The sequence below is a fragment of the Phlebotomus papatasi genome, chromosome 1 (assembly GCF_024763615.1).
Source record: "Phlebotomus papatasi isolate M1 chromosome 1, Ppap_2.1, whole genome shotgun sequence".
Taxonomy (NCBI): Eukaryota; Metazoa; Arthropoda; class Insecta; order Diptera; family Psychodidae; genus Phlebotomus; species Phlebotomus papatasi.
The window spans coordinates 30,190,106-30,210,606 of NC_077222.1; the positions used below are offsets into that span (position 1 = coordinate 30,190,106).

At 32.4% G+C, this 20,501-nt stretch overlaps 1 protein-coding gene across 17 annotated transcripts in view; it reads left to right on the forward strand.

Moving 5' to 3' along the window:
- Positions 1 to 266: 266 nt before the first annotated feature.
- The window catches only part of LOC129799618 (GATA-binding factor C), a 118,610-nt gene continuing 98,375 nt past the window's right edge, over positions 267 to 20,501 (forward strand). For all 17 annotated transcript variants that reach the window (XM_055843653.1, XM_055843655.1, XM_055843663.1 and 14 more), the window contains exons 1-2: positions 267 to 461; positions 5,914 to 7,102. In XM_055843653.1, coding sequence (XP_055699628.1) covers positions 6,901 to 7,102 — 202 coding nt within the window. In that variant the 5' untranslated portion in view covers positions 267 to 461; positions 5,914 to 6,900. The remainder of the gene's footprint in view (positions 462 to 5,913; positions 7,103 to 20,501) is intronic.

Sequence of the window (20,501 nt, forward strand, 5' to 3'; positions counted from 1 at the left end):
CTACGTGAGTGCCTCCTTGTCATCTTTTCCCAAACATATTCACGGGGATTGCTCTTGCAATACAAAAGAGACAAATGATAAAAAACTACACCAGGAGAGGGAACACCACTGTGGTATCGTTGGTAATCACGCCTAGCCGGCTCGAAATCGATTGTAACTCCGCCTCGAATGTGTAATCAATTCCCAACTGCGAACACCGATTTTTTGACAAACCGAACACCAACGATTGTAGCCCGAAATGGGTAAAGTGCAACGAATATGGCTTTAGTCGGTCCAAGACCGTTGTCGTGTTTGCGTGTTTTTATAGCTCGCGTCGCGCTCGTGTTTCCAGTCCAAACAACATAATTTTGGATTGAGAAATTGTTTGTTAGAAAAATTATTTACCACGATTGCATTTTGTTTTTTTGCAACGTCAATCGACAAATTTGTTATCTGTGAATTTTTTTTGTGTGAACAATGAGGTACATAACCACTAAATATTTCTTACTGTAGAAAATACAAAAAAAATGCTCAAGTGTTTCGTGCATAAAAAAAAGTACCATCCGAAAAAAAACATCACTGATAAGTTCTACAATCATTTGGGATTTACTGTGCAAACGACTCTCAATATAATCAACTTATCTCCAATTTGTTCTTCATCTATCACATCAACATTTATTGACAATATAATGTGATTTATTTGCCATCATCGATGGATGATATAAAGTTCATGCGTTTTTGTTACTCGCATATTTCCATCTAACTCCATCAATAACCCATTGATGTGAATTATCTTGCCAAAAAAAAATGATTAGATTACATATATTGCTGTGAAAACATATTTTGACACAAAAAGTGATAAATAATTTTACAATGAATTTTTATTCATCCCCAATTGCATATGATTTGAGCATCAAGTTCAAATTTTCATGGAAATTTTGCAATATTGAAATAGTTTCTAAAATTAATTATGTGGTGTTTATTTTTAACGCTTCAACATTGAATTCCCAAAGGGAAAAAGAATTTATTTCACAATATTAAATAATATATTCTGCCGGCCAATTGTTTTAAAAGTATAAGTGAACTAGAGTCAAATATTTACCTTGAGGAATTATAAACTTGGTCTGCAAAAGAACTAGCGACGGGGACTTTGACTTTCAGAAGTTGAGGAGCGGCCAAGCGAATAATTTTCAATGAGAATTGAAGCTAAATATAAAAAAACTACAATTTCTACACTTAACCTTCCATCCAACTAATAATCTATATTTATTATAAATTCATTATTTAGCTGTTATGAGCTATAATTAACGACATATTTGATGGAAGAGCCAACACCTCCCTGAAGAAAAGGTTTAAGATAAAAAAAAGAGCAACAGATTCTTTCGCTCTTTCAAAACGATCATCAATCGATTATTCGAATTTGAAAAATTGAAATCACAGCGTGACTGTATTTCTTGCAGCTATTCTAGCAACATTAATGTGTTTGGTGGCGTTTTGAGTGTAAATTGAAAGTTTTTTTTTTTTTAAGTGTTACACACCTTACGCTGGTCCATATCTCCATGAGATGATTCCTATAGAGTTTTTGTATTGTATTGTGATTTATTGTTGAGTGAAATATTAAAAGAAAAAAAGCAAAAATTTTAAAATGAAAAATAATGGAGATAGTGTTGCGTAAAGCTAGGGCTTCACTCGGAGAAGAGAGAAAAAGGCTTTAAAAGTTTTTATGACTCAAATGAATTAATTTTAGCACAAAAGTAACTTGGATTAATTCGGAAAAAGAAAATAAATAGCGAGTATTATAATTCAATTGAACAAATTACGAGAAAAATTGATCATTTTTCTAGCTTGTCAATCCTTTGAAATTAATAGCAGTGTCTTTTTGGTCAGTAAAAAACAACAATTTAAATCAGTTAAACAAAAAATTGTTCCGTATTAATTTGAAAGTTTAAAAGAAGTGAAATTATTTTGTAAGTTGTGGCAAAGAGGAAATAAAGAGTACATACAGTGCAACTACAACAGTGCGAACGAGATTAACGCATATGTTTATGCAGTTCTCTACATGTATATTAGTCGTAGTTACTAGTTTACTTGTTAAAAGTTGTTTGTAGTTACTAAAAAGAATTTATTAGTTCGTCGTGTACTCAGTAGTTTTTAAGCTTTATTGAAGTCGCAATCTATTTAATTTTTCCCGCACTGTGAGAACCAAAATTAAAATACATTTTACGGTGGCTTAATTTCAGTTCCGCAAGAATAAAATATTTAGATGAAAAGAATAATTTTAAATACGAAATAGATTTAAATGAAGTTGTAATGGTGGAAATTTTTATCCAGTCTCGGGACGCCAGTCCTCAATTCTATTCTCAATTATAGGGAAAAGCGTACTACCTTCGGACGACTGAATTTGTGCCAAGTTTTAAATGGATTTCCCCTTACCTCTTTCCTGAAAATTTAATGCATTGGACAGTTATTAAAATAAAATATAATAATGGGCCAAATTCATTTGAAACACATTTTAGAAAATAAAATGTTCGAAGCTTGAGTCGTCCGAAGGTAGCGCGCTTTCCCCTATTATCTCAGGACATTTTTTAAAGAAAAATCATGAAAATAGAATTTTAATAACATGTTAAGTAACTTTAAAAACGATTTTTTGGTCTCTCTTATTTAAACTCCTACCTCATTCTTAACGGCGAGCAGTGTCCACTCAATTCTCTGTTTTAAATTAGTCACTAATTTACACCGAATAAATATTAAATAAATCACAAAGTATTAAAACAAATTAAGAGAGCCTCAAAGCCAAAAATCCGATTTAATTTCCGTGAATTTGATAGATTTTTCGCCGTTACATCAGGTAATACTAAAACTCGTTTTGGCTTTAATACTAAAGTTTATTCTTTTCGACTAAAATTAATAATTACTAAATCCTTATATTTAAGGCAAAAAAGAATTTAACTTTTTTCTCTCACTCAGTGGATAATAAACTATGCAATTTATATAAATTATTTTCATTTTTCTAAGATTTTAAATTAGTACCGACCAAAAAGGCTTTTGCAAATATAATGGAAGATTGTCGATTATTAACGTAATTAAAAAAAATTTGCCTTTGATTTTTGAATATTTTCACAAATTTTATGAAAGTTTTCCTTAGAATCTAATTTATTTATCTACATAAATATTAAGGTGATGTATACTTAGTTACGTACCGTAGATGCGACTGACCTTGCACTCAGGGGGTGAGTTTGCATCCTTACATTTAGCAAGCTTTTCCTTAATTTTAGCACCTAAAGATTATCATTAGGACATTTTAAAGTGCTTTTATTGTCTCTGGACCATCCTTAACCCTTTAATGACGAGACAGTTTTCGCTGATCGAAAATCAGCAATAAAAATGAAACCAATAAACAAAACTTGTGAAACGTTTTACATCTAACCTCCGAAAAGCCAACAGAGTCTGATTTGCTATATTTTTTGTCTCTATGAACGATAGGGACAAAAATAGCCCAAAAATTTAAGTATTTTGTCTGACGATCGATACCAATGATAGATAATTTTCACTCTAACGAAAAATATTATGTTTGAGTATTGTAGTTTCTTATTCCAAAACGGTTATGCTTGAAAAGAAATTGGAAGTATAAAAAATAATTAAAATCAATTTTCAATATGAAGTTAAAGGGTTAAACACTAGAATTTAAGAAAATCTTATGAAAAGCATGGTTGCAAAGTCACTCCCTGTATGCAAAGTCATCCGCATCTGCGTTATTTTAAATATATGCTTGAGTACTATCATTGATACGCTTTTCAGACTAAAGGATTAACCTTGTTCCTGAACGTAGTAAATGTCTAAAAAAATTTAGAATTAAAAGGATTGATTAGCTTAATTCTATTATTCTGAGTTAAGAATTCTCAAAGAATATCGATATCTATGAAATTATTGAATTTATTTGTAATTCGGACCTAATAAGGACTTCAGGATTAAGCTCTAGTCGGTTTAGCTATATGATTTAACTCCTCTCATTTCTCATCAGGCCAGATTTTTGAGAAAAATTGAGCTTGAACGTTAAAGACAAATGATCGATCAGAATTTGAAAAAATATAAAGAATACTCATTGTTTAGGATTCCGAGACGGTCGGGACCTGAGATACTCGTACAAGGTTTAACTCTGTATCTGAGCTTCTGCAATTTGGCATTAAATATGATTTTTACGGACATTTTGACTTAGTATTCTACACAATGTACATTATCTAGCAGATATTGAAAAATTACTGCAATTAGTTGTATTTTAGAAATTCTAATTCATCGGAAATCGGGATAACCCTGAATTGTCTACAAGAGCTTTTATAGCATTAGCTTTTCATTTATTTGAATTGAATAAAACCGGGTACAAATTCGATATTAAAATTAAACTTTTTGATTTATTTATTAGGAAAATGCAGAAAGGTTGGGGATACCACAACCATTTTTCACGTTCATATTTTAAAGAAATAAAAACTGTGATCATATTCAATTACATTCGGCAGGCATCTAGTGTTTATTAGCCAAAAAATTAAAATTATTAAGAAAAATTTTAAACATAATTCTAAAATGTAAAATAAGCTTATTCTAAAAGAATATCCCTATTGGGGAGACTGGTGCAGATTAACCAGCGGTAGAACTAGGCAGTTGGGTGTTATAGATCCCTAATAGGCTCAGACTGATCCTCGACAATATTTAGCCTGTAAAATTTAATAGTAAAGATTTATTCCAAACTGCCATATACTGAGGGCTTAGGATCATCGATTACCGGTCTTTTGCATGAGTTTTCTTTACCCAACCCTTTAGTGCTAAATTTTACAGGATTTATTCTCAATGTTCTCAAGAATGTTCTCAAGGATCAGCCTGGGTCTATTTGGGCCTTTACAGTTTTTCTTTCATTAAAATACTTATTTATCATTCTAATTTAAAACAGTTTTCCACAAATTATGAGCTAAGAAAAATATAATTTGTCGGCCAATCTGCCCCGCTCTCCTTTACTACCCTATTTTTCTCTTAAGGGTTTTAATTTTTTTTGAAACTGCACAAAAAGAAGGAAGTACGTCGGCAAAAAAATCCATGTTAGAATCTTATCGCAGTTTTAATTAAAACATGTAGTATGTCCCCTTTTCTAATCAATTTTCCCAAATAGACTTGTTTGTCAAATTGACTTTCTCAACAATGTGACAAGCTTCACGAAAAATTGCAAGAGAGTTTCTTTACCTTTTACCGACATTTTAATTCATAAATGTTCAAAAATGTCACATGCCACGTATGAGTCAGGGAACAACAAAAAATCTAATATTTATTAAAGATGAATCGTTTAAAGTGATCGATAATAAAAAAAAATTATTAGATAAGACGTACCGAAATTTTGCTTTATCAGTTTGTATGCACAACCTCACGCACATATCAACAATAGTTATATATTTTACAAGATATTTCCATCAAGATAAGACTAACCATCGAGTGTCTGCAATATTGGCCCAAAATATACTCACTTTTTTTTCTCTACTTACTTCTTCAGAATACCATCACAAATAAGGTGAAAAAAAGTAGTTCAAACACATATGAGAATCCGAAATTCATATATTAGTCTCGTAGATCGATCGGAGATGATCAGTTTGCTGGTGCGCCGATCGAATATAGCAATCAAGTTGTGCGAAGCAATAAATCATATACCCAAGAGTTAGCTATTGAATGGTTTAAAACGTGTGATTTGAGGTGTTGATTATTTGAAACATAGTTTAACAAATTATTCAATCTAACTCTTGCACTCCCAAGACATTTAACACTATGCCATATAGTACCATCTCTCATATAGATCCTCTAAATGCCATAAAGGAGGTAGCTTGAGATTTTTGGACTTACAGAGCAAGGGAAGAAAAAGCCTATATAACTTATTTTTCGTATTTGTTTTCATTGCAGGTTGGAAATACAATTTGAATGGTCTCCGACGACAACTGGAAGGCTCTGGCGCCTAAAATCTTTCCATCAGCATTGACCTGGGTGTCAGACATGACCGTAACAATAGAATGTGTCCAAAGTTGAAATTCTCAATAATGTGTTACTTTTACTAAAAGATAAAGAAACAGTGCATCCCTTTCTTTTTGATAATTCAGTGCAAAAAAAAAAGAAGTAATAAGCAAAAAGAAAGAGAATTTAATGAGTGACTGAGTGGATATCCAAGATTTAGGGCAAAACCTAGTTTAGGCAATTAAAAGAAAAATCTTTTTTTTTATGTGATAACAATAAAAATTGAGAAACTGCGAGTTTTTCATACCCCATTAAATGCCGAAATTTTGAAATTTAAACGACGGAGCATAAATAGCAAAAATGTATAGTGTGGCCATTATGCGACATGTGAAAAAATTGCGTTTATTGCCTCTATATGAATGAAAACGGCTCGGATTTTTTTTTCTTCCTCAACTTCCAAACCTCTACTAACAATTTATATCACTCATTTTATGCACAACACGAATTTGATTTAAAACGTGCATCATAAAAAGAGACGCGGAGTGTACAATCGAAGGTAGAGATCTCCAACTAATTATGACAGTTCTATTTTTCGAAAGTTTTCACCAGCAGAGATCTCGCTAATAGGTAAAAATTTTAGTGAAGATCGAAGGGTATTTTAATAATAAAAATTTTAATCGCACCAACATTAAAAGAATTTAACGGCTTAAGAGAGTAACTGGGCAGAAAGTAGCTACGGGTTGCACATTAAAACGCTCAAAAGTGAAGAGATAGACAGAGATTGGCAATCAGCGACTTCTGAAAAAAAAGTTTTCTTGATCGAAAGTTTCGTGTCTTGCAAGTGTTCGCGAGTTCTTTAGTCCTACGAGTGTTGTCGCGAAATTGTGCTAATTTTGGATTGTGGACGCAAAGGCACCCTACCAAACGGATCCCAGCACAATGGACATGACATCAACGGCGGAAGCCGCTCGGTGGTATGACAACCCACGCCTGGGTGGCTCACCAAACGCGGGAGCCGCAGCTGCCAGTGGGGCCCATCAGGCGGCCACCGGTGGCGTCGATACGTCCGATATGGGCGCCTTCTATGCTTTGGAGAATGGAGGGCATCGAAGGTATTACTCCACCGGATATGCACCTCATGGTGAGTTACTCTCCATTTCACTAATTCACCTCATTATTTCTATGCACATTTTGTACATTTGTCGCTGCCAAAAAAGCATTTTGTCGTGCCAAATATTTTACATAAATCGACGGCTGCGTGCAAGACGATCCTGAGGCAAGAAAATGTCATACATTAAAAATAACGAAACAAGAAGCAAAACTCCTATTGATTTAACACCTTTAATTATCCATTTTATAAAGGCTCAAAGGTACAATTTGACCATCCCCAACAAATATAAATTCGATGTCATCTTACATCGATCTTCGTTACGGCCTCTAAAGACCTGAAGATTAGCCAGGTAGTTTAATGTCTACAATTTTCATATTAGGAGAGATCTTAGATTTTATACTAGGAGAGGTTGTTCTTCTTATGGTGCAAAACCTGCAAGTTAAGGTTAAACCTTGAATGAAGAACCTATGTTAATAGGGCTTCAATTCTAAGATTTATCTGACAGTCTTCGGACTGGAGGTTTAGCTCAGTTCATAAGTGTCTTGAAATATTAAATAACATACAATATTATTGATTTTTTCAAAATCTAATGGATTTTTTGAAATTCGCGAAATTAAGCCATAAATCTAAAGCTTAGGTCTGAAGCCCGTGGAACCCTTATCCACCTTAGTAACTTAAAAAAAAAGGCTTAACTCTTTGAGGATTGTTCTACAGGCTTGAAATCTAAAGTTTAGCCATATGCCTTAACTGCTATAATTGCTTATCAGTCAAGACCGTTCTTTTAAAAAACCTAACTTAGGACTGGATTATTAAAGGCAAATTATCAATTAGAATCTGAAAAACCAATCGGGAATTGGACTAAACCTCTAGTCTGAAGAACACTGTTTAGAGTAATATTCTTAGATTTTATACTAGAAGAGGTTGTTCTCCTTATGGTTCAAATCCTGCGAATTAAGGTTAAACCTTGAGTGAAGAACCTATGTTAATAGGGCTTCAATCCTGAGATTTATCTCTGACAGTCTTCAGACTGGAGGTTTTAGCTTAGTTCCTAAGTGTCTTGAAATCTTAAATAACATGCAATATTATTATTTTTTTTCAAAATCTAATGGATTTTTTAAAATTAGAAAAGTTAAGCCATAAATCAAAACCTTAGGTCTGAAGCCCGTGGAACCCTTATCCACCTTAATAACTTTAAAAAAGGCATAGCTCTTAGAGGATTTTTATAGACTTGAAATCTAAGGTTTAGCCATATGGCTTAACTGCTATAATTTCTTATCAGTCAAGTCTGTTTTTTGAAAAACCTAACTTAAGATTGGATTGTTAAAGGCAAATTATCAATTAGAATCTGAAAAACCAATCGGAAATTGGACATATTGAATACAGGAAAATAATCCTAGACTTCTGCATTGCGTTTGGATATATAATCGCATTTTAAGTACAGGTTTATAAAATCTAAATGCAAAAAATCATATACTCAATCCGAATATTAGGTACTCTTGCGGTATTCAGACCTGTAACAGTCGAGTTGGTGGTCACATTGAACAAGAGTCAAACACCCTTACCAATTGCACCATGGACCTCTTTTTTCATTTAATAACTTTTATCAATTTTTGCAACTTTTAAGCCGTTACGATGACAATGCTTTCTGGGTTTTTAGCTGATATTCTTTACAATCTCAGCTTTTGTTACTATAAGTTGGTGAACCAAGAGAGTCGATCCGATCTAAACTGACAGAGGAGGACGTGTAGATTTGGATCTCTCGGAGAGTCTGGCTGACTTCCAACCTAACGTAGTGGACATACATGAGACTTAACCCTTTAAGGACGATTGGAACACCGCTGTCCCATAAAGAAAATAATTTTTCCTGACTACCTAAAGTTATTTCTTCCTTATGTACGTAATCGTAAACTAGAAGGTTGAAGGAATCTAGGATATCTTTTTGCAAGTCTTCAGCTATTTGCTACTAGTAAATTTTTTAAGCTCAAAGATGGCGAATTTTTAAATTATCATATTGAAATTTTATTTTAATTATTTTTTATACTTCCAATTTTGTTAAGTCAAACCGTTTTGGAAAAAGAAACTACAATACTCAAACATAATATTTTTCATTTAGAGTGAAAATTAACAGTCACTGGTATCGTCAGAAAAATTACTTAAATTTTTCGGCTATTTTTGTCCCTATCGCTCATAGAGATAAAAAGTACACCGAATCAGACTCTGTTGGATGTTCTAAGGTTAGATGTAAAACCTTTTACTAATTTTGTTTATCGGTTTCATTTTTATTACTGATTTTCGGTCAGCGAAAACTGTCTCGTCGTTAAAGGGTTAAACCGAGAGACTGCTTAACATATAATCAAAAAACTATCAGATTCAACTTATTAAGACGAAAAACGGTTTAGTTAGCGGGAAACTGATGGGAATTTAGTCAAGTTCTTATTTTGATCATAATTACGCTAAGCTACCTCTCGACTTAAGCCGTAAGTCTGTCTACAGTATAACGATCCTACCGGTAGTATTTTACAAATTTTTCATTTCTTCTATCTTTATTTTGCATCTTTCCACACTTAACCCGTAAGAAAGATAATGAAATGTCAGAATTCCACGATATAGACTTTATCAGTGTAACAAATAACTCTACTTAATATCTCATTTAAGTATTTTAATTTTACGTATTTATATAATAATTTTATAATAATTTATTCAAACTCTACATATCCCACCCTCCCATGCGTCTGCCGCCGTCTTAGCGTTGATGACCAGCCTCCGAAGCCAAACGGCAGAAATGCTTCTTCATTGGCTGTATAATCTTTCAAATATTTGATGTTACAAAATTCATTTTAAACATTACAATGGCAGAAATCTAGCGCAAAGGCACAAGGATGTAGAGTGCGTTTTTTTTTTTTGCAGAGTTAGCGCATAGCCAAAAGCTGTTCGCGCTCTCTAAATGGAGATGTGATCTCCGAGAAGTTAAAAAAAATGTAGAGATAGATAATTAGATAAAATAAAATGCAAAGAAAAATTAAAAAAAAGAAAGCAAAGCTAAACCATATCTCTTTTATTATTAATTGGCGTCATTGAAATTGAAATCCGAACGGACCCCCGCTAAATTTGAGTAAATATGCGATCATACATCTGGGAAATAGACATATTATCAGCTTAGCACAAGAGGGGTGCTTAACCCTAAAGCTAGGGTCATAAATCCGTTAAGTCATTTTAGTTTTTTGTCTAAAATATCTGCATGGGAATGGGACACTCTACCTAATGCTAAATCCAAAAAAACATAAGTTACGACTTCCGGTTCGTCGGATATGCACCGCTAGTAAAAACAGCAAGTGTTCTTTTATATTAATTCTTTGAATATTTTAGTCCTACTACAGTAATTGCAATGAGAAATAGGCTACTAAAAAGAAAAAGAACCGTATTTTTTTATTTCTGAATATTATAAGATTTTTGGAATTTTTAGCAATCAATGAACGACTATAAAAGACAAAGATTGGAAAGTAAAATTAGCTTTTATGTTTCGATGTTAATCGTACACTTGGTCTAAAACATATTAAAGATTTTTAAAATGGTGGATTTGAGGTGTTGAATAGAATGTTAAATATTTTTGTTCTTTTTTATTTATAATTTACATATCGTCTGTTGCATTGTCCGTTGCCTTATATCGACGGGTGCACTTCATACTATGCTATCGACAGTTTTTCAGGAGAGCCATTTTAAATTGGTAAATACTTATGGTGCCCGTTATAAACCTTGAAGGGCCTTACTTAAATAAATATTATAACTTATAAAGGGAAATTGGGGAACTGGAAGTGCCAACAATCTTTCAACTTCCTCGGAGTGAACTGTCCACCGCGACTGATGCTCACTCACAAAAGTACGGAGGCCACTGACTCAAACAAAAGCCCCAGTAACCTTCAGAACCCGCCTACGGATGATGAATGGGCGTGTGACAAAGAAATAAAGGATTAGGATTTTTTGGGTTTGGCCATCGACTGGGTTAAGAATTGTCGACTGGGCTCTACACGCTCTAAACGCTCTACACCGCGTATTTTTTTTTAAATTGCATATCTCGTCACCTGGGTAGGAATTCTGTAACTCTGTAAACGCTTGACTAGTGAACGATTCACAGTAAAAGGTTCACTAGCTTCCCTTCACAACTGCTAGAAAAGTTATTCTGTAACTTTGCGTGAAGCTGAGAGGGGAAATGTGTTAAAATTTTCATTAAATTTAAGATTTTCATCAATATTTGAACTAAATAACAATGGAAAACACTAGAATTGAGCATTAGAAATGATTTAATGTTGTTTTTCAAGCTGAGTATGGAAGAAAATTTCACTGGCTTCACCGAGTGATAACATCATCTTCACCGAAAAATTTAAAAGTGAAACACATAACCTCAAAGTGATCCTTTCACGTGAAGCTATCGCAAGTTACAGAATCTTTTTTGCTCTCACTTAAGAGAAGCGTTCACCAATTTTGACAGGTGATCACTTCAGAGTTACAGAATTCCCCCTTGTACGTCAGATGTTCACTAAATTCTCACCAGATAGGTCTATCTCAAGAAGAACATATTCCTCGGAGTAAAAAAGGTCTAAAACGATATAACATAGTATGAAACAGGTCCGTCGATATGCATTTGATATAAAATATTATACAAACATCGTCTCTTGCTTCAAATGATAATACCAAAGAAATGCAGACCATAGATATCGAGTTCCTCATTAAATTTTCTCACTAAAGCCTTGAACAAATAAAAACACTTTTCTATAGATCCAATTATTTAGAATATAATTTTGTCAATCTCAGCTGATGACTTATTATTTATATTTTTAAGTTCGTTGGGTTGCCTAAAATCTTACCCCTGAAATTTCGACGGTCAATGTGCTTGAGGCCTAAATGACATTTGAGAGTCTTGAAAATTCACACATATTAATTCTCAATTTGCAACTCCGTAACTACAAAATATTCTGAAGACAAAATTATTTTATTTAATGTCATTTTCGCAATATTCTCACGAAAGTTGCTTTTTGTCTTAACTTAAACACCTGTTAATCGTGGTTTTCACCATGGATATAGGTATCAGTACATATAAAAGACATTTTCAGTCCAGTCGCCATCAAAAGCCAAATTGTGATAGTCTTGCCCGTAGCTGTCGATACAATCTGCCAAGAAAATGGGATGGTTTACGAAAGTAGAAGAGAGATTGTTTATACGAAGAAAGAATTTGCGCGAATGCTATTCCCCACAAAACTACGCAAAACTATGTCACTGAAAATGATGTCTCAATTTTTTTTTTACTTCTCACTTGAAATGGCAAAATTCGGCAAAAAAAGAGGTTTTAAATGTACAATCCCCAACATTAATAGCATTTTAAGGCACGCCAATAACCATCAAACTCCCCATCAAAATTTATATTAGAAATTTATTGACTTTTGCGTGTTGTGTCTGCACCAACAAGTTACAGCCAGTTATTTCCTTAGAAGGAAAATGAAGAAAAAAAAGTTAATTTTAAACTTTATATAGAACTCCTATGCTCTCGATGCTTATTTATATATTGATCAATATCATTTTATTTAATTAAAATCCAATTCATTTGGGATTCTCAACACCAAAGTGCGGTCTAAGAAGTAGTCAACACTTAAGTGTCAATTTTTCTATTTGTACAACATTAAATGGAATCAAAATTTTAATGGTTATGTGTCCAATTAAACAGATATAATGAATGGTAGTATAAGGTAAAAGTTTTATATATATATTTTGAAATTCCCAAGAGGCTCTACTTTTGGAATAATCAAATTTTTATAGTGGAAACTTTGATGAAATTCGTTGATTGGATCTTCTGCAAAAAAAATACCTATATTCATTCATATCGTAAAAATCGCAATTTTTATCAAAAAGACAATTTAAACTTTATAGTTCAAATGTCAGAAAAGAGCATCCTCTTTCACAAGAACTGCTTTTTACCTCAAATATGCAATATTACTCTATTTGAGTTGTTCAACAAATTTTTTTTGCTACCATTTGCGTGTCGGTAGTAAAAGAAAAATTTAAGAGGCCCTCACTTTAGGCTCATGTTGTGACTCAAACTTGATGACCAGTCATTATGGACTCGTTACTGAGTCTAGGTAACTATTTTCCTTGATTACTATTGAACTTGAATTTTGCATGTTGCACTTGTTATATTGTAAGGAGGTACAAAAAAAACCAATGTGAATGGGATAATAGCCCCAGACCGAATTTTTTTTCTTTCAATTATCTCAATAAGAGTTGGTACATGAAAAGTAAATTCCTTTTTTGAGATTGGAAACCCCACCAAGAGATGCGTTAATTTATAAAGATACATATTCACAAGGACTCATTTATATTATTTTGTAGCTCGTAAATGTCTTGCTGGGCTCCATTTGAGATAAACAGTGAACAGTAGTTACTCCGACAAGCACTAATGGTTCACATTAATTTTAAATCGTCCGGCGTGATGGTTAAATTGAATTATCAAATGTAACAAGTTTATGTTATAGGGAAAAAAAGATTGAATTTGAATAAGTGTAGGTTGTATTTTGACTGAAGACGACAACTACTGGTTATAACTATCAAATTTTTCAAATCATTTCACAAATTTAAATTGGAAGCTTTATTTATTGCCGTACAACTTATTCATTACATCGCTCTTGCTAGATCACAGAGGCATAACACGAGTTTTTGCTATATTGAAATTTTGATGTACATTAGGAGATGATAAATTTCTGAAGATAAATATTAGAGTTATCTAAACAACTGAATAATTCCTTTTTTGGAATTTTGTTTCATTTATTTAACTTTTATTTTAAAATAGGTAATATGGATAAATGAACGATTTGTGATGATCATTGTGAGAAACTTTCGTCAAAATTGTGCATTTTGACGAGAATTCCTTCAAAGTTATCATTTTTGAGGAAATTTATTTTTAAAAAAATACGTTTTGACGAAAATTCTTTCAATTAGGGTAAGTGTGCCAAATTCCGGCCAGCTTGCAATTTCGGCCACCTTTTTTGTTCCTCGAATTTCCATGAATTTTTAGTTTTTACATACTCCAGAGATTATACAATGCAAAAGAATAACAAAAAATATAGCTTCGACAAACGAGATGATGTGAAAAAGGCATTGGAAGAATTCCTGAAGGGCAAGGAACTATGAGAATGAAGGTGGCCGAAATAGGGCACCAAGTCTACACTTTTATTCATTTTGAAATGTATTAAGAATGATTTAAAAGTAAATAAAGACGATAAACTGACTACAAGGTTCTAAGCAACACTCCTTAAGTAGAAGGAATAAAAAAATCAATTTCTATTAAACATATTGCATTTGAAACTTGAGACTTTGGCGCTTGCATGCAACTATGCCGAAATTTGGCACACTTACCCTATCAATTATTAAGATTTCTTGTGACATTTTATTCATTTTTTGAATGAGAAAGAAGTTCTTAGAATCGTTTGAAATAATGCTGGTTCCATTCCGTACTATTCTATCTCAGAACAACAACTTTTCATGAGAGCCATTTTAAATTGACAAATTATTATGCTGCCCATGTATTTTTTTCGCAAAAATTGAATATCTCGACCAAATTTTTCACTGGTTGTGGATCCCGATCCCATAAACAACAGATGTGTCTGAGTAATATAATTTTAAGATATTTTAAAGACGCATTAGTTTATGTCCAACGAAAAAATTTAGAGATGAAAACTCAAAATGGTTTTCGCAGAAAAATTGATGTATTTTTATGTCTAAAACCGAAATTTTATTATTTAAGAATTTATGATTAAATTATATGAAATATTTCAATTTTATCTCGATCTTTTTTTGGCTAGAACTTGAAAGTACTCCATTATTTAGCCAATCACATAACACAAAGTAACTAGGGGAACTGTATAAAATTTCGGCCAGCTTTCAATTTCGACCACTTCTTTTGTTCCTCTAATTCCCACAAATTTTTAGTTTTTGCATACTCTAGGTAAAGCTCATACGCTTCAAAAAGAAACAAAGAATGTCGCTTCGACGAACTACATAATTATGAAAAAGACTGGAAGAATTCCGGAAGGGCAAGGAACTATAAAAATCAAGGTGTCCGAAATATTACTCAAAGCTATGTCCGTATTTTAATGAATTTTAAATTATATTAGGGGTAGTTGTGGAGAAAAGAAAGACGATAAACTATCTACAATCTACAATCTACAAGGTTCGAAGTAACACTCCTTAATAAGAAATAATAAAAAAAATTGTAATAAAAATATTACATTTCAATTCAAACCTAAGACCTTGGTGCTTGCATCCATATATGCCGAAATATGGTGCAGTTATATCAATCACGACAAATTTAAACTTTTATCTTATATCGAGAATAGCTGTTCAGAATGAATAATGCCCCTATGATAACAAATGTGCGATAAGTCTTGTCTGTTTAAAAAAAATACAAGTAGTAATGAGAGATGAACTTTGAATATTTGCTCTCACCGTTCCAAATTAGATCTAAACAATTTCCAGTGAAGTCCTCCAGTGAAATGCTCCTACATATTTGTTTTATGAATATATGTAATGTTTTCTTCAAAACATTTATCATCAAATATTCATCTTATTTCCCTTATTATTGTTATTATTATTACGATTTTGTGTGTGCCTTTGAGGCATTATTTATTCGAATATTGTGTATGCCACCTCGATGGGACACTCATTGTGACAAACCTATTTCAGGAGTCCTTATAAATAAATATTAAGTTTTTTTTTCGTCTTCTTCTCCGGTAATCATCGCGCCACACAACAATAAAAACATCAATGTAGTATAAGAAGGTGAAAGAAAAAGAAGATGAACAATAAGGAGATAAAAGACATTGAAAAAAAAACAGAATTTATATTCGCTTTTGTCACCTTAAAATAGATTTTCTTGTCATTATTGCTGTGCACTTCGTCAATGGAGTTTTGAGTCTGTTAAACAGACAAAGAATAAAATATAAAAGGATCGACATTTTTCCTTACATCTTTTCTTATTTCTCCAAAAGGGTTTCAATATATTATAAATTTATGCTATAAGAAAAAAATAAAGATGCGACGCCATGGCATCTCAGGAAATAACCAAGTGAATGGACCTATATTGAAACTATCTAAAATCACTAGAATTCCCTTTTTTACTACAATGTTGCACTTTCGCTAAACTGTACAGTGTACACCTTGAACGTAATCTGCATTAACTACAAGTGCCAACTGCCGACGGCTTTAGGGCGTTTCTGTTATGTTAATTTCGATATCAAACTGCCCCATAGGAAGTTCATTTAAAAAAAAGGGAAAAAGATCAGAAAATAATTATATTTTATTGATCTAGTAATTTATAATAGAGCCATAATTGCTATTCTACCACGAAAAAAATAACACATCAATCCCCAATGATTGAATTAAATTTATTTATTTATTTCCATAAACTTATCTAATCGTACGCATTTCTCTAATTCATGCACAATTTAGCTTTGTTGAGATGTGTATTGTGAGTGATACGTGCGTTTTTATGTGTATTTGTGTAGGGAATGATGGAAACACAATAAACTAATTAAATAATCAAACTAATTCGCGGTATTATCGAGGTGGTTCATTTAATAACAGAGTGGCAACCAATCGTGAAATTAAATGACTTAATCGCACTTCGATTATCGATCGGTTGCTAAATCGATCAATCAAAATCACTTATCTTAATATTTTTTTGTCGCCGCATTTGATCAATAAAAAATGATCAAATAAGCTGAAACACTGTATTGATGCTATTCATTGTGTTTCAGAGCTTTTGACGTGTATCGGGCACTTTATATTGATATTATAGGGTGTGAATAAATTATTTTTACTCAATTTAGTGTATATTTAAGATTAAAATTTAAATATTTAAAACATATATGCAAATTCTCGTACAAAAATTAATAAGAAATTCTCAAAAATTAAAAGAAAGAGTCCAAATAAGTTTAACATTGCTGAAACATCAGTCTAAATGGTCTCTGAGATGGAAACAAAAAGATCTGAAAACTGCTATTAATACATTGAGTCTTTTATAAGCTTTATCCAGAAACAACTAAATATTTAATCTCACAAAACTATACTCTGATTGGCTAGAACTTAAGAGCTTTCAAAGCTTTAACCAATTAGAGAACGCTATGCTTTGCTTTACCATTTTAAATAAATTGAAAAAAATATATCTTTCGCGGTATTAGTTATTCACAAATTTGAGTAAAATTGCACAAACGTAAATAGAAAACATACTAATTGATAGACTAACATTTGTAATAAAAAGAAAAATTAGGTAAATGCAGTATTTAAAAAAGGCAATTGAATGTCCCAGCAGAGCAATATTATTTATTTATTTTTATGTACCGTGTCATCAAAGCAATACCTTAATTAAAAAACGATCTAAAAGTATTCATAGACTTAAATATAACATTAAGATTGCATTCCCATATAGAAAAACGTGTTAAAATGGTTTTCCAATGACCATATGTGGATATCAAAATATTGGCCTCTAAACTCACTAAATAACAATTACTAAAGTCCCAAATAGACTTATACGGGCTTCAGACCTAAGGGCCTCGACAGACTTGAGGATTAGCCGAGAGACGACTTAGCGTAATTTTATCCGAAATAATGGTTAAACCGCATTTCTATAATTTTCCAGTAAAAGTCGACTCTCGGCTTAAGTCGTAAGTGTGTCTAGGGCGGCTTAGCCATATGGCTTAAATCCTCTAATTCCTTATCAGGCAAGATTCTTTAAAGAATTGTTGCTTCGGATTCCATATTAAGGACAAATGGACAAACAATTCAATGGATTTTGAAAAATAAACAAAATTGTTTGTTATTTAGGCCTTTGGGAAGTGAGTTAAATCTCCCGCCTGAATCCGGTATTAGAGTGCATTAGATTAGATTTTTGGGGCGGAGTACAGCTCCATCCAAGTACCATTCAGCTTCACACTCACAGCCCCAACCCCAATTCCTGAACTTCATGTCCTTGTCAGCTCGCCGTCTGCACCCAGGCTTCAATATGGGACCATTGTATAAGCCTGTCCATTATAAGCCCTTGACATAAGGGTTGTGTGTACCGAGCCAGCCAGTCTTCCAGATAAATTCCATTATACAAGCTGGCTTTAATTTTAGTATAGATTTTTAGTAGTCTAAATTTAAATAGTACAAATAAAAGTTCTGCTTTTGTCGCAGAGGTAGTAAGTAACACCAAGTCGGTAATGGATAAATGAGTAGTAAAACCAGAAAATTTAAAAATTATACCGTAAAATTATATAGGGGAAGATTGTTAGCCTTCAAATATCATCATTCTTCGATATAGGGGATAGTACTCTCCCTTAAAAACGTTCATGCCTTCGAATAATGTGAATTTTCTTTTATTTTTCCTAAGAGAATTTTCCTCATTTTTGCTAAAGCAAAAAAAAATTAAAAACTCTTTCTTTACTATTATTCGTATTCTATTTTATTAATAAAATAAGATTTTTGCTTTTGAATAAATACAAATATTGCAATAGTTAAAGACTGATGACATACAAAGGCTGCCGACATCTTTTTAATTGTGGAACTTATTGGTAATACGAGTTTCAAATTCTAAATTTAGCCTCAAAATTCTAAATAGGCTTTAGTGGTTTTTCAGAATTTAATGGATCATTTGCAACCAATTTTAAGTGGCATTTTTTCAAAAATCTTACTTGATAAGAAATTAATGAAATTAATCTATATAATCAAACCCTAGGTCCCAACCCTGAATAACTCAAAATCAACCATTTTTGACGATTGTGAATGATAAAAATGATTTAGGATGTTGGAACAAATACGTTAGCTCTTAATTTAAATTCAAAGTGGGTTTTTAGAAATCAAAAAATGTTACGGTTTTTTTTTAATTAAATATATTGTAGCTAAGGAATTAATCGCACTCTTGTAAAAAATAGCTTAGATTTGGACATCCTTGTATTTTAAAATCATCTACAAGAATTGAATTCTTATTTACTCTGAATTATTAAAAAAAAAGGTTTTTCCTAGATTATCTATATTTTACTTTGGGCACCCACACTGAGAGAAATCCGAAAAAGTTAAAATAACATTCCAGAAATGTTAATTTTACTCTGCAGTATTGATCCAAAATCGGTGTAAATATTACCCATTTTAGGTGTATTATGGGTTGAAGGTACCCTTTTCATGTTAATTTTACCATTAATAAGGTGTAAAATTAACATTAAAAAATGTTTATATATTTTTATACGTAAAAAGTGCAAAATTTCTGAGGAAAAAATGTTAATCGCACCCTCTCTTTTCTCAGTGTAGAGTTAAAAGCTACGCGAAAGGGTTAATTGGATTAATAATTTGGAATTTTTGATAGTGAGAATACTTTTTATTCTTCAAATTTTATTTAAACACTAAATACGTATTAAATAATTAAATATTTTCTTCTGATTAACTGGGTAACAGTTGAGACTTGAAATACCTTTAACCTCTAAAATGTAAATTGAATTGATGTTTAGAGTGTTGGAGCGTATGTATCAATCGTTATTCTACAGTATAATTGTACGATTTCTCATAGATAAAAATGCAAACATTCAATTAATCTGTCGATAAGTCAAAACCTGGGCACTCTTCACAATTTAGACAAAACTTTACTTTTTCGATTTCATTTAAATATTTGCTAAAAAAATCATAGGGTCGGAGGAACGTCTGTTCGACAGGGAACCCCTATTGACACTTTTGTCAAAATGTTGAAAATTATTTAATGTATCTAGTAAAATATAAGTAATATAACGTTTTTTCTGTAATATACTTTTTACTATAAACAGAGATGTTCAAATTTCGTATCCCAAATGGTACAAAGTAGGGTGTCAATAGGTGCTGACACGAATTCTTCAAGTGTCAATAGGTGCTGACACGAATTCTTCAAGTGTCAATAGACGTTCCTTCCACCCTACTTCTATTTTTCTATTGTTTCCAAGTATTGAAAATGAGTCGTCTAACACTAAACCGTGATCATGGGCAATAGTAACATCGACAAAACATGGATTTAAGGGGTTTAAGACAATTATAGATAATTTTTATAGTTACCTGGAGCTTATTGTATATGGGTTATGATATCTTCTTCATAAATATCGTTATCAATATGATCACAGAGAGTGAAATATTAGTTGTGTGATATCATATTACACTCACGTTCTGGTGGAGCGAGAATTCTAAGGGAAGATCCAGAAGGGCAACGGGAAGGAGATCAACTCTCATATGTATACATTCCACGGATATTTTGTCCAGTCACTGTGTCTGTCGCGCTGGGGGACCAGGTGTTACCCTCCACAGTTCAGGAGATCCGCATGTCGCGCGTTCCATCCGCGCGCGATTTGGTTGCGATCCCACACTATGCCCAATAAAATCGACCACATACTGT